The sequence below is a fragment of the Apteryx rowi genome, unplaced genomic scaffold (genome assembly GCF_003343035.1).
Source record: "Apteryx rowi isolate R43461 unplaced genomic scaffold, aptRow1 scaffold_406, whole genome shotgun sequence".
In the NCBI taxonomy this organism is placed as follows: domain Eukaryota; kingdom Metazoa; phylum Chordata; class Aves; order Apterygiformes; family Apterygidae; genus Apteryx; species Apteryx rowi.
In genome coordinates this window covers 75,114-90,419 of record NW_020450588.1, presented here as the reverse complement: position 1 = coordinate 90,419, position 15,306 = coordinate 75,114, and the positions used below count along the sequence as shown (strand labels likewise).

Genomic DNA, 15,306 nt, shown 5'->3' with positions numbered 1-15,306 from the left:
CACCGTGTGTACTTCAGGTGATATATTCAAACAAGAGAAGCACATCTGATGACCTTGAAGAACTAAAAAGAATGACCACGCAACACAACAGAACTTCTGTATTTGCCTATAAATTGGCTGCTAGTTTATAAAATAAATACAAATAAAAGAGAAAGCCTCCTTAATACTATGTGTAATAGAGAATTGCTTCTGTACGTTCCCAGCCATGGGCTGGCAATGGGCAAAGACCATTACCCAGAAGAAGAAAGGCATTCCTGTTAGCAAGTCTTATATAGCAGGTATCAAAATCAGGGTTAACTACTGTGGTATGCTAGATAAAAAATTGAAGCTCCTCATCCATATGCAGGACACAGTGTATGTCAATTACATCAATTTTTAAGATAGGTTATTAAATCTTCTGAGGCATAAAGTTAATACTATGCTGCAACTCTTCCGTTCACATTAAGAGATTATCGGTTACTAAAAGGATGGCTCAAATGTCATTTGTCACTTTAAAAATCCATTAAGACGTTCAAAACAGAAACTGGTCATGCTTACTGAGATCACTCTCACGTCTGGAAGAATGTTGTAATATGACAGTAATAACAGAATTGCAATGTTCATGTAAGTAGCTAGTGAAAGAAAAAAATAATAGCTATTATGAGCTCATTTTTATGTCCCTTTTTAATCACTCCAAACACTGTTTGTATATCAATCTGATAAATATTTCATACTAAAAGTCTTCATAAAGTTTGACACAGGGCTCATTAAAAGCCTATTTATGTGACCACAAGATGATTAGATGAAAAACAGTTTGCAGTCAATTTTAAATAGATGCATAACAAAACAAAACTAAATTACACATACTGGAGGCCTGCCAGGACGGCCCCTTTTTCTTTTTCCTTTGACTTCTGTTTCTTCAAGCTCACTGCCAGCATCTGAATGTGCAGTAGTTTCATTTGTAGAATCCCTAGGGGGGAAAAATACTAGATAAATTAAAATGATTTGAAATTAACAAGTAATCTATAACGGACTGATTAAATATTTAGTCCTAAGCCAGAAAAAAAAAAAAAAGTCAGCATTAAAAGGCTTGCCACATTTATTCTGCAAACTAAGGAACTAAGCATTGCTAGCCCTGGCAGAAAGCCTTACCTTTTTATGGGCTGGAATGTCATTTTATAGACTGCAAGTTATTTAAATTAACAGTTTCTTTTGAAACCAAGTTACACTTGAAAAACTGGCTATATTAAACAGCACATTCTCAACATAGCCATCCCACATAATGTATTCACTAGTATCAACTTTCTTTTACTATTATTAACTACTTTTGAGCCGTATTTGCCTTCAAGGTCATGCGAAAGCAAACAGGAGTCTGATCRAGCTATCACATCATTACAATAGTTGCGCAGGTTCCCGCTGGGGTTAAACTGTGTTTTTAGTTACACTCGGAGACAACGCCATTGCACAGCTGTTCATACAGAAAGGATTAACACCGACCATGAGGCACAAACCAGAAAACCCGCTTTGATCTTAAGACATTTATGATTCTTCCAGTTAGAAAAACCTTTTCACTTGCACAATGAAACAACCTTGACATCGCTGAAGGACCATCAGCACAGAAGCCCACAGTATCATTTTTCAGTCAGCCCTGGTTTAGACCGAGACCATACTAAACAGGGAAAATCTGTTACCCCAAAATTAATTTTTTTCCCTACGAGCCAGGTCCGTAGGCACTACTCTGCCTTCGAGCAGGGCTGCTGCCCCGAGGAACTCAGCTTGTCAGTGATCTTCTGAGGCATCGGATTTTGCCCAGAAAGAACCCACAAGCAAAACTATTGCTGTTACTGATGCGATTTATTTTGGGTTTGCACAAGATCTCTGTAAATGAAAGAAAAACAGTATTAATGTCCTGGTTTACCTGAAGATGGGTCAAGCCTAATTCTTTAAATCCAAAACAATTTCCTTGAAGTGAAAGGAGTTAAATTGCTGTAAAATTTGTGCATGGGGAAGGGGAAGAAAAATCATGCCTATTCCATCATATTATACAGCTTCAAGCCTAAAGAAGGCATCAGCGATCTGGCTTATTGACACTGAGAAGTTTCAGCACACCAAATACATGCTCTACTCACATCTTCCAGCGTGTCTGCTTTTAAATTTGGTACTTGGTTTTATAAATCAGGACTACTTCACCGAACTGTTGTATCACCAGGAAAACTATTTAGGAATGCAGAAAGATACAAACAGCGTCACATCAAAATCATGAATATGCTGATACATCTCCGTATCGACATTGCTGTCATCTTCGAGGTGTGCTCTCACTGGAAAAGCTTTGTGGAAGTGTGATGAATTTCTAGGATCTTAAGGCATTGTTTTCCAACCTTTTCCAAGCTGCAAATACAAAACTTATGAAGGGCGCAGAGAATCCTTTCCAAGTTGCAAAAACTAGAATGCAGCAGAACATAAACGAATTTGCTTTTCTGAGAACAACTTCAATGGATTATCTCAAAATACTCTACGGTATACAAATACATTTGAGTTCCCAAACTATGCTTGTAAAACAGTATTTCTACAAAATACTTTAAATGTAGCTTTGTTGCCATAAAATTAAAGACAACTTCTCCATTTCACAAAATAACAAATTTGGAAATTTTCATGTTGAATTACGAATTTGAAAAATAAAGTTTGTTAAAAAAAGAAAAAATCCAGACATCAAACCAAAAAAACCAAACAACTCCGCACATAGTTAAGAAAGATTTGGTTAAATAGCACCACATCGGGGCAAAGTGAAGCAGCAAACGCAGCTGAAAAGGCGGCCCGGGCCCGTGGGGTAATGGAAGTGTCCAGCCTTTGCTCGAAGACGGGCCATCACACTGCAACTCAATTTGGCAAAAAACACATACTGCCTCACAAGTGACAGCCTTTTTTTTCCTGTAACTTTTGAACATGGAAGTGAAAAMCCCCCCCACAAAAATTGCTGCTGCTGGGGGAAATTAAAGCCATGCTCTCCGTAGAGAAACTGAATTTCTCTCTGATCTCCACAGATACTGAAAAACTGTAAGGCATCTTGTAGTCTAAGCAACCTCCCCATTTCTGGGGAATCTCTGTAGCTTACAAAACCACACACCTAATATCATCAAGACAAAGATTCTTCTCTATTGAAACCAGATTTAGCAGTCCTCCTAGGCAAATGGCTCAGACATTTCCCTTGAAACACAGCAGCTATACAAATAAATTAATCAAGCGTACTATGATCCGTTTGCATCTAGTTCACAGACAGCTCGATTTTGTTGCAGCCTCTGTCTGGCTCTAGCACAACCTGGGTATTGAGTTCTGGAAATTTCAGTAGCTTTGGCAAACTGAATATAGAAGGGACAGCTGAATCATTAACAACCTTCTCTTTGTTGTAAGCAGAGTGTTATCTCAACGTCATATCCCTGCTTCTCTAACACCTTTCCTGGTAAAACATCTCTGGTTTGCTGGAAGCCTTTCTGGAGAGGCTCAATACATCAGAGCTGAAGTGAGATTCATCTCACCTAAATTTTAGACATCTACAACACAGATAACAGCAAATCCTAAGGCAAAACATACCACATCCTAAGGTCAGTGCCCAAAATAGGTCAGACAGTTCATGCTTTATAAATGTCCTTTTCTCTCCATCGATGGTAAGGTGATCTAGCCAAGCAATTCAGGTATAAATGCCTAAAATTAAACAAGATGAATCTCACCCAGGCAATGTGTGAGGCAGAAAGATTTCTTCCTGCAAAGTATGTAAGTATGTAAGGAGTACCACCAAGGAACAAATGAAAGGGGAAAACGTAAGAAAAGACGATCCCTTCAATACCCACATTATCTGGAAAGGGGTGATATGATCCAGGACCGCCTACAGTCCTGGGCTGCTTTACCGTTAATGCGAACACCCGCAGCACTTCGGGATGCAGGCAATTCTGCACAAGCCCCACAAGTCCTGCATGAAGAGGCCCTGCACTGCGGCCCAACGCTCCTTCGGTTTGGAAGTTAGTGCTTCTTGCTTCTGTCAAAACCCTACAGCTCTTCTGGATACACACAAACATGCCTCTTTTTCCTTATTTCTGAACTCAGATGAGGAGTAAAGCATCTCTTAACAGCTCACAGTTCTGTCAGGTTTTTAACACTTATTGAGGATCTGGCCGGCATCCATCTCCCTCATTCTCTACACATCTTGAAGAACTGCTAGGAAGTAATTTATCTAGTGGCAGTCATCCACCTCTTAATAGAACAGAATTATCCTGTTCCTATTTTATGTGCGTGTGACTAGTCACCTGACGAGAAACCTTTGGCTGAGCCACAATTTACCATTTATCTTTCCTGAAGCTGCTGGGATGGAAAGCAATCGGGGCCTAAGGAGACCTATCTCACCAAAGAGGAGGAGAGGTGGTGGTGCCAAAGGCTAAACCTTTCCTCTCTAAGACACCTTTGACATGGTAGAGACGTAAGAGAATTTGGCAGAGTGTGAGGACACCTTGAAGACTGGGGTGGACAGAGTAAGGCAGACAACTGATAACTCCTTGGAGGAACGCAATTTTACTCTGCTTTTCTTTTTGGTTGCTGTGGTGGCTAAGGCATCCTAGAAAACTTGGCAATAACTCTGGAATTCATCCTAGAAATTCCAGATACCATTCTGAAGTTATAATAACTAGCCCTTGAGACTAGCCTTGTGGCAATGAAGAAATTACAGATTACTGGACAGCTCTGCCATATCATGCTTCTGAAGAACATGTTTCCATTGACAAAGTAAATTGCACATCTCGGAAATAAATCAATTGAAGTAAGTTTGCCTTCCTCCTACTATTACATAAAGCCTTAACTATAAATCTCATACCACCCCCCCCCCTTAGAAACACCACACCATAAACCTATATTCATTTATCAGTTTTACTAAATACTTCTTTGAACATTTACCAATGTCGCTGAGGTGGCTTCAGGTTCTGGCCATGATAAATTCAGTAATTGCTACCACCAGACTCAGCCTTCTGAAAAAACTCATTCATGAAGAAAAATGGCTAAATGCACAGGCTCATGAATCATGGATGAATCAGCTCTCATGGTTGATCTTCAAAATCTAAAGAGGAACATGCCTCGCAGCAAATATGAGTCATCCCATTGAGAGAAGACTCAGTCAGTCACCTAGGTCAAATAAACCAGACAGGGTTTTTTTGCTACATTTGAAATACCAAAATATAAAAATCCTACCTGCACTGCATTCTGAAGCCAGTTCTGTAAAGTCAGAACGAGATTCTTTTTCTGAACTCCTCTCAGTTTCCCTCAACACAGAGAAGAATTTGTGAAGGAATATTTGACATGGTCCTAAGTGAAGTACATTAATACATCAAACCGACTTTAGGACCCTTTGTTTAAAGAGGATAGCCTAAAAGATTTAAAAAGGGTATGAAAGAGTGGAAACAAGCCACACGAGTGCTAGAAGATTACAATAATCCTTCAAAGCTGCTTATTTAAAAGCTAGAAAGAAAACCTTGCCATTCTCTGTGTGGAACTGGATTATGGCTTTTCAGACCCGAATATGCAAAGCTAATACCCCAAACTGAAGATTGCTTCAATTTTCTCATCCTTAGCCAGATTCCTTTTTGATGAATGTCTGGTTGAGACCTACTGAATTAGCTTTCATCACTTTCTTCAATACCTTGTTCGCACTAGACAATGTTTTGTGCCCTCAGGAGAGTCCCAAAACCTTCACATGCAAATTCTGCTGATCTTTTTTTGTAAAAAGGAAACATCTCTTGTTCATGAGCAATCAAAACTATACATGCTACTGATGATGACATCTCACCAGCACAGTGGCATTAAATGAGCCCCAGCTCTACTGGAAAAAAACAAGTGTGCTACCTTTTATTTTTTACAGTTGCATAATATTGGTGGCTCACAGTCATCTTCTGACTGAGCGATATGCCAATCTTTAATGTCCCTCAGGTTTTTCAACTGGTGAGCACCAGAGTTACAGAACCTATTAATACACATTTTTAACCTTAAAATCTATGCTATTTCATCCAACTTCTTGAACTGGAAAGGGGAATATCCCTTTCCCACCAGTACATTGACAGTATTCCCCATCTTTTTGTCCTTGGCACATTTCACCACCACTCTCTTACTTCTTGATCATGGCACATCCATGAAAATATTAAATGAGAAAATTTGTTCCAAGATTACCCTCAAAGTTCACCAGCAACCTCCCTCCAGGCTAATGTTTCCCTTCTCAGTGCTATCCATCCTGATCATCCCTCTTTTTAGCTAGGTGCTCAGCCAAAACAAAAATTGCCATTTTTCATATGTTTTAAACCATTTTCAAAAAAAAAGTTAAAGCAGTGCATATTATTAAAGTCAGACAAATAATTTTACAGTTGTCCAAATATTCATTTTCTTCAGTAAAGAGATTTCAAAACTTAGTTTTGGAACAGAGCTCAAGTTTTAAACTGATGATTTTTTAAACACTGTGATAATTTCCATTTTTATATGTTCATTCCCAGCAAAGAACTTAACATTAAGTAATTACCAAATAAGGCTCTATTTTGTTCCCATTTCTAAAATTCCTTTCTTCACTCTGCTTGGCTGGTCTCTAGCACCTCTCATTACAGACTTCCACTCTCCAGTAATTGACTTTATCCAGGTCCAGCGATGTACCCATTTGTATAAGCTACTCATATTTGCCAACAAAATCAAAAGACGCTAATGCCACTTGCTCTCTTCAGCTGCAGAAGCTGAAGGTTTTCTGCACAATAAGTACAGCTCATTACAAGAAAAAGCATGCATCAGGGATACATGAATATGGTCAACAATGATTAAAATCCATTCACATTTCTGAAATCTTACCAAATTCGGAAGCATAAGAGTAGCAAAGGTTTTGTTTTGCTTTTTACAGCAAAGTTAAATTGCCATATAACGAAACACATCTGTTGGAAGTGTTTTAACTTTTACACAGTTTTTCAGCATATGACCACACAGGAGGCCTGGAACAGCCACACTAAGCTACGCTTCTCCCAAGCTCTTGCCTTAACCCCATGACCATCTTTCCATTTACTTCTGCCTTTGGAAAGCTGAAAAATTCAAATATATAAAGAAATGTATACTCACTGTAGTACTGGCAAATCTGAAGTAATCATTTTTGCAGCACTCTTGAAAGTAAAAGAGCTACATAGAAATTCTTCTCAAAGTAATAAGACTACTTGGGAAACACTTTCATGAAAAGAAGTCCACTCTATCATTAAAAAAAAAAGAAAAAAAAAAAAGAGAAGAAAAGGTATTAGTTGTGATTCCAAAACAGTCAATATTTTGAATAAGCTACTGTAAACAAAAATGGTCAGCTCCCAAGTATAATCACTATTAAATGACACAAAATTTAGAATGAATGACTCCAGGACAGCTTAATCATATTCTTGCATTCAGTTTTTACAATTATGTCTAGGTAACCTTACATTTTTTTTGTAAACATACCCAAAATATTTTGTATCATCTCCCATATTTGTTTACCATAATTTTAACAGAGTTCTGCTTGTTTTTGTGCATATCTGAGAAAACGAAAACAAACTAGGCACGAATATGTAAGCGTGAGCAATCATGAAGAATCTGATGGTCTAGATTTAAGAAATCTATTTTCTAGTCCGACCACAATAAACTGAACTTCCAAGACAAAAGCTAAATCGCATCAGAAAGAGCCTTTCTCGGTTCTGAGTCAAGACAGGAGGTCTGCACCGCCAGCCATACGCGGTTTGGTTGGGGCTCAGTGACAAAGTTGGTAACAGATAATATTCCCGAGAGCGTTCCCTTTAGCCGAACGCCACCTCCGGTGTCAGGCTACCTGCCTCAGAGTTTTACACCACTGACTTTCACAGACGAGTAGTCAGAAGCTGTGAAAGTGTCTAACTGCAATAGGAAGCGTTTTAATCTAACGAACCCAAGCATAAGTTCGAATAACAAACTAGCTCTGCCTGGGGTAACACTGAACTCGCTCGGAAAACCTCTCTGTCCAGGAGACTGAGGCAGGAGCTGCCTGACGGCAGCAGTGGTGACTTTCGCAGGTTAAATAAAAGGACAAGGTGATAGACGTGCTAATCTTTGATGCAATGTACTACCCAGCTGCCATCCCATTCTTCCAGAAAATGCAAGTTCCACAGAGAAACTAAAAGCATTTCTTTTCTTTTCCCCTTTTACCACGTTCACGATAAAAATAAATAGCTGCATGGAGCACTGCAGTTGAGTGATGGCAACAAATACCAAGGACTTATCTCGAATGCATGTTTTTAAAACACTGGGTATTTTAAATCTCTGCTCTTTCTATATGTAATCTCTTCTCACCGGGCAGTCTTTTCCGTGCTCCAGGCACTTTGCACAAGGCAGAGGAGGACGCTCGAGCCAGCGAGAGGTGGCACGACTAGCACCAAGCGCAGCATCTAAATAAAGCCGCAGTGACTGGCAAAACAGGACAATATTTAAAAGTTTCCATACGATATATATATAAGCATTTATTCCCCAAAACYGTACCTGTACAATGAAGAGAGACCTTCGGCCTCTAGTTACGACAGGTCTAGTTAGACTCGCAGGCGCATGCAGCTCTTCCCTGCAGTACCTACTACCCTGTGCTCCCGGCCATTTTACTCACAGTATCACATCACCTCATTTAAACTTTTCATTTTTACATATTGCCATAACATCGTTCTTTTCTACATTATCTCCCTATTTCTAACGCATCGTTGACGAGCCACCTTGGCGCAAAACCAATCTACCAAAGCGGAAGCATGCCCAGCACGAAGGGCTGACGGCGGCGTTTGCCCGGCCGACGCGCTGGGCTGGCGCGAGGGTCCCTAGTGTCACCACAAGACACGAAGCGGCTCCATGTGCCCGAGTTCCTCGCAAACAGAAACGTGGCTTAAAATGTTATTTGCGTAGCATCAACGTTTCATCATCAGAGACACCGGTCCTTCCTATATTTTAAAGGCTGAGACTACCCTTAATGGTGTAACATGCCCATTCAACAACGTAAAGCAACCGTTTCAGCCGCTTGTGAGAATTTATTGTAATAAACGTAGCTCCAGACTGAATTAAGTTTTGTATTGATTTCCCATACGAAGAAAAGCAGGCGATGCTCATGTCTCCGAGACAGAGAGGAAAGCAGGTCACTACAGTCAGAACAGCAGGCACTCCACATCACAAAATACTAATATTTACATACAACATAAGAGGAATACTTAATGAAATCCTAAAATAGCAGCTGAAGGCATTTAATTAAGCCTCCAGAAATGCTTGTTTCCTCCTGCGTGACAACCAGATCTACACGTCGGTGCCGAGGCGATCGGCGCACTGTTCCAAGCAGAAGTAGTATGTTTTTTGTGCACCCACAAACACCCGTACGCCCACACGCGCGCGCTCGCATATGCTAAGCAGACTTCAAACGAAACCTGTCAATCTTGGATCTTCAGTTCGTCTTCCTCTAATTCCAGCAGGATATTGGGCATCGATCCCACTTTTCAAAAGAGCTTTCAAAAAACGTTCAAGAAAATTGGCGGGGGTTTCATGGGATATATTTTATGCGAGCACGCTGGACGACTTCTACGCATCCCGGGTGACTGTCAGGTGGCGTTTTGGTTTTTTTTTTAATTTTCTTTTTTAACCTGGTTATCACCTGTTACAACTGATGTGCTGTGCGTGCTCACGTATGGTACCCAGCAGCACAGAACTGCTCTAGAAAAGTGCTTTCACATATAAGGAAAAGTTTACTTACCCAGAAATAACTTATTTGAAAAGCAACGTCCTGGCCTAAGAAGCAAACATGGGGAAAAGGGGATAAAGAGCCCGGAGGAGACCAGGGGAGCTCTTGCACTCAGAAGCAACTGAAGCAGCGAGACATGGTGGTAATGGAAGGAGACATCTAGAAGCCAAAGTTGTCCTTCCGCTGTCCTATGTCAGTAAAGGCAGTTAACAAGGGTTAACTGTCCCGGCCTGCACGGAAGAAGGCCACGCCATGCCGCAGTCCAAGTGAGCTGCTGGGCCTCACATTTCTGCAACAGGGTTGCGCTGCTCATTTTGTTCCGGATCTTCATTCTTTCGTCCTCGACCCAGATACTCAGCTGAAGTCAGGAAACCTTCCAGTCTTGGAAGGATTTTCTTGCAACTTGAGTCAAAGAAACACCACCTGCTTCCAAAATTCAGTCTTAAATTATCACCTATGTTGCTTAGGCTTGGTTTGGAAATAAAATATAGGTTACTATAGTGACTAACAAAAAGCCGTATGTGTTCGGAACGGAAGTCTCAATTTAGTCATGGGAATAAAATAAGTTTGACAGCCGTGGAAAAATTATCAATCACTGCGGACTACACCAGGGCGAACCTCTGCATTTTCTCTTTTTCTAATAAAGACAACGAGAGGCTTCTTAAAGACCATGTTCTCACAAGCAAGAAAACCAAGCTCTCCTCCTCTTTGCCTTATTCAGCCTGTGAATAAAATCATTGACATGAAATCCCAAAAGCTTGAGACAGATTCCCAATTTGTTGCCTTTTTCCTATCGTGTCAGGTGGAGAAGAGCAGGGGGAGGAACTCTCCATACTTTTGCTCTTTGGGATGTTTATTATAAACACGGCAGGGTTAAACAAGTCGTTTAACTTGTGGCCAACCGCTTCTATTTGTAGCGGTTAAAAGAAAAAAAACACTAACGTTTTCTCTCAATCAGTTTTAATGATTTTAGCATGTTTGCAGCTTTTAAAAAGTCTGCACATCTAAATTCTAAGAAGACATAAATTTATGCTGACATAAATATAACCACTAAAAGAATATAAAGTAGGCAGTAAAACAGACCGTTCAGTTGAACATACAACGGGAAAACAAGTAAACTTTTTCTTTTTTCCTTCTACTTTTTAAACCATGCACAGTAGACAGGGCAGCCAACGACCATTATGTAAGTCTGTATGTAAAAAAATCTTTTCCAGCGTGTTGTCAGCTTTATGATAATTTTTCTTCAAGAAGCATCTTGCAAGGAGCTTAAGTTTAAAAAAGGCTACGGTTTTAGCCCAGTAAATCTGAGCCATGCGTTCCCTCAGCCTTTCCTGTAGCTTCCACTAACATGAAAAGCTACCTATATTTTTTGCAAAGTTTTTATATTGTTTATTTGCTCCTCTGGTGCTGAAGTAATCGATCCTTTTAAACAAACTACAGAAACCAGCTAAGGAAGAGACTGACACGAACCTTAAAACCACAACAGGGTCCAAGCAACCACCTGGAGGCAACAACCAAATCAAGCTCAACTAACCTTTTTATACACTAGGCACCTACATGTTATAGAGTTTAAGCCAAAACTTTAAACAACAACAAGCAATTACTAAATTTAGGAATAAGAGTTACATCAGTATTAGTCCTGTTGCTTAGCAGAACATGACATATACCCAAAATAAAAGATAACTCGTACTGGACTGATTGACATTTTCAAAAGTTTTTCCTTGTTGACCAAGTGATTCTGTTTCATCCGAGTGCAAAATATTTTAAAAAATGGCTCGTACTAATAGAGCAACATCTTCTACCTCTTAGTTAGCAATGCCTATACGCCACAAAGTCATTTGCCATACAAAATGACTCTGCTTTCTGCCTCAGCGCTCCCTGTTATGCCTTTTTTTTTTGCAAGATGAAAATTGATAAAGCAGGACACTTCTCAATTTCATTAAGAGCCAGAGGAAATGTGCAATTTGCAGCAGAATCTTGCTCGCCGGCAGATCGGTTCTGCCCCTCTCCTGCTCTGTCCAACTCCGTGCACGGCCTGGGGCAGGCCACGCAAAGCCTGCTCGGTCACTCATCTCGTTGCAAAATGGCCATATTCACAAATCRAAGGCATAAATTCTAAGTCCTGCAGGACTTAGGAAAAAAAAAATTCTCAGGATCTAACCCTATAACAAATTTACCAACTGCTGTGATTGACTTCATCACCCAGTGGATTTGATGGGGGGGGGGGTCTCTTGTTTTTGGTTATGTATTCTTATAAGCATATGCTTTATTTCAACCACCGGTTTGGAATTTGAAACAGAAATGAATTCATGTTAACCCTGCAGCCACTTAAGCTGAAAGCCAAATTAAATGACAACTTCTAGCCTTGATTTTGAAAATTCATATAATCATACGATCCACTATTTATTTGTTTGGCTTATTCAGCCTATCTTTAAGATTTCTCTTGAAATTATTCTAGATCAAAACTAAATTTCTCGTTATCAYACACCTTTTAGTAAGTATTTCAACAAAGATCAGAAGTCTAAGTGGCAGGAACACTAAGTACTAGTGTGTTGCCTTCAGTACTCCAAGGCRCATCACAAGCTCTGCTGCTATATGGTCTGCAGTATTCTCAAGCCAGTCTAACCTCGGTAGCAGGAGGAAAGATTAGGACCAGCTACTCTAGCGCACCATAGCAAAACTTAATACCTTCCATCCTTCAAAAGCATGCTAGCCATATTATTATTACTCCCCCGCCAATGCGTCTACTTGCTGTTATTATATATTTAATACCCAGTAGGACCTGCAGTTCCCAACTAGCAAGGCACATCAACACCAAAAGCAAGGCATCGTGATCACCAAAACCGGGCTGAACTGGATCCACTTCAAGCACAGGCACATAAATAAGGAGGCACCTACAGGACTGCAGCATGGGGAAAGCTCTCGCAGCTCTCCTGGGAAATCAGCAGGCCGGGGTGCCTCTCTGCAGCGCCCGTACACTACTGCACACAGCGTCGGAACGAACAGGAGGGATCACAGGTCAGCCTGCAGGTGCAGGGCTACAGTCTCCCTGGGCTCACAGAGAAAYGGTGGGAGAGCACTGGGGAGCTGCATGGGAGGGAGGCAGGCTCTTCGGAAGGCCTGGCCGGGAAGGCAAGGACAAGGAGCCACCCGTTATGTGAGAGGGCAGCTGGGGAGGCAGCTGGGAGCTTAGCAGTCAGGATTGGCATGCAGATCAACGCAGGTGACATTTCTGCCAGGTGTCTGCTACAGACCACCTGGTCAGCAAGCAGTAGTAGATGAAGCCTTCTTCAGATAACTGGAAGAAAAGCAAAAAGGAGGATCCAGAAAACTACAGGCCAGTCAGCCTCACCTTGGTCCCCAGGGAGGTGACAGAGCAAATAATCCTGGAAACCATTTCCAAACATACGACTGACAAGAAGGTGACTAGAAGTACTCGGCATGGATTCACGAAGCGGAAATCAAGCTTAACCAACCTGACTGCCTTCTACGATGAGATGACTGGACTGGTGGATGAGGAGAGCAGTGGATTTTCTTTACCATGACTTTAGTAAGGCTTTCACCACTGTCTCCCATAACATCCTCTTACACAAACTGATGACGTACAGGCTATGTACATGTACAGCGAAGTGGACTGAAAACTGGCTGAACCGCTGGGCTCAGAGGGCAGTAATAAGTGGCACCAAGGCCAGCTGAAGGCCAGTCACTAGTGGTGCACCCCAGGGTTTTACTGTTTAACATCTTCATTTACAACCTGGCTGATACACCAGAGGCTTGTACTGCCATTCAAAGGAACATCAACAGAGTGGAGAAATGGGCTGACAGGAATCTCATGAAGTTCAACACAGGGAAATGCAAAGTCTTGCATCTGGAAAGGAATAACCCCATGCACAGGTAAGGGGCTGAGCACCTGGAGAGCAGCTTTGCAGAGAAGGACCTGGGGGTCCTGGTGGACAAGCTGAATATGAGCCAGCAATGTGCCCTTGCAGCAAAGATGATGAACAGCATCCTTGGCTGCATTAGGAAGAGCATTGCCACCAGGTTGAGGGAGATCCTTCTCTCTGCTCTGCACTGCTGAGGCCACATCTGGAGTGCTGCGTCCAGTTCTGGGCTCTCCAGCACAAGAGAGACATATTGCTACTGGAGCAAGTCCAGCAAAGGACCATGAAGATGATTAGGGGATTAGAGCATCTGAAGTGCAAGGAGAGGCTAGGAGAGCTGAGACTGTTTGGGCTTGAGAAGAAATGGCGCAGGGGATCATATCAATGTGTATAAATATCTGACGGGAGAGTGTAAAGAAAATGGAGCCAGACCCTTCTCAGTGGTGTCCAGTGAAAGGACAAGAGCTAACATGGAGAGAAGTTCTATTCCATGCCTCTCCGCACCAGCTGCAGGACTGCAGTGCGGAGGACCAAAGGAGGAAAGCTGGGAAGCCTAACCCTTCTCACAGCACTCCTCTTTCCCAGTCGTGGCCTGCAGCTCAGAGGTGCAAAGTTCTTGCTGTACTTTGGGCCTGTAAGACCCAATGTTGCACATCCAAGCAGCAGAAGGCAACAGATACAAAACATGGGGAAAGATATTTTGGTCTATACCTCTTAGATCTTTATTTCCGAAACACCTTAAAAAAAAATAGATCTTTATTTCTAAAAAAGATGCACAATGGCTAAGGTCACTAAAGACTGTTGAATGCATTTCATTTTGCAGTAAAGGAACAGTTTTAAACAGTGCGGCATATGGTTTGGTTAGAAATCTTTTACAAAAAGGATGGAGTTGTCAGAATAGCAAGTTGAGGATGGACAATTGTTTTTTTTCCCCTCAGATAACCTCAAGAACCACATAGTATGAAAAAAGAGAAGTGAGCTCACAGAGGTAACGCATGTAATACAAGCGAAAAAAAGAAGCAAAGAACAATACAAGCAAGATAGTACACAAAATTAAAGCATTCAGGACAAAATGTCCTATATCACTAAGAGGGGAGGTTTTTTTCATTCTTTAAAGATATTTCCAGGTGTTCCAATTTCCAGGTGCACATATATATGTGTATCTGTTGGAACAAAAATTAGCTAGAGGCAAACCCCAGCTGTCCATTTAGCTTTATCTTCAGTTTTAGTCATCTCCTCAGTTTATCCACAGTTGCATCCATATGTAGAACTGTCTCTAAACAACAGGCAAAACAGCTGTTGCTGCTTCCTCATATCGAAGGCTTTTAGCCTAGAAAGGTCCTGCCCAGTCAGCCAGAAAAATAATCTCAAGTCTCACTTTCCACTGTGCAATATTACAAATTCTGCGCACTTCGCAATTACAAATGCAAGACCTCACACTGAAAGGTTACGCAAATCACTTCTTGCAGAGCTGGGAATAAAATTCTTAAATGACAAAAAGAAATCCAAGCATTAAATCATACTACCACATCTCTATACTTAGTTTTCTGTCTCTGAAAAAATGTGAGCTGCAAAAAACAATCTGTTTTTCTGCATCTTCTGCTAYTATTTCTGGAAGGTAGCAGCTAATTCCTGTCCCGTGCATGTCTGTGCTGAGGCACTGACACTCCAGTAAGATTACACAGGAAAGCC

The 15,306-nt window shown here is 41.2% G+C and overlaps 1 protein-coding gene across 6 annotated transcripts in view; it reads right to left on the bottom strand.

The window, feature by feature from the left end:
• The window catches only part of STAG1 (stromal antigen 1), a 154,353-nt gene extending 147,132 nt beyond the window's left edge, over window positions 1–7,221 (bottom strand). For 5 of the 6 annotated variants that reach the window (XM_026075538.1, XM_026075542.1, XM_026075541.1 and 2 more), the window contains exons 1-2: window positions 7,102–7,221; window positions 847–949 (exon numbers count right to left, since the gene is read on the bottom strand). In XM_026075538.1, coding sequence (XP_025931323.1) covers window positions 847–949; window positions 7,102–7,130 — 132 coding nt within the window. In that variant the 5' untranslated portion in view covers window positions 7,131–7,221. Of the gene's footprint in view, window positions 1–846; window positions 950–2,108; window positions 2,368–7,101 lie in introns of all 6 variants that reach the window. The other variant, XM_026075540.1, reaches the window with a different exon arrangement.
• Window positions 7,222–15,306: the final 8,085 nt, after the last annotated feature.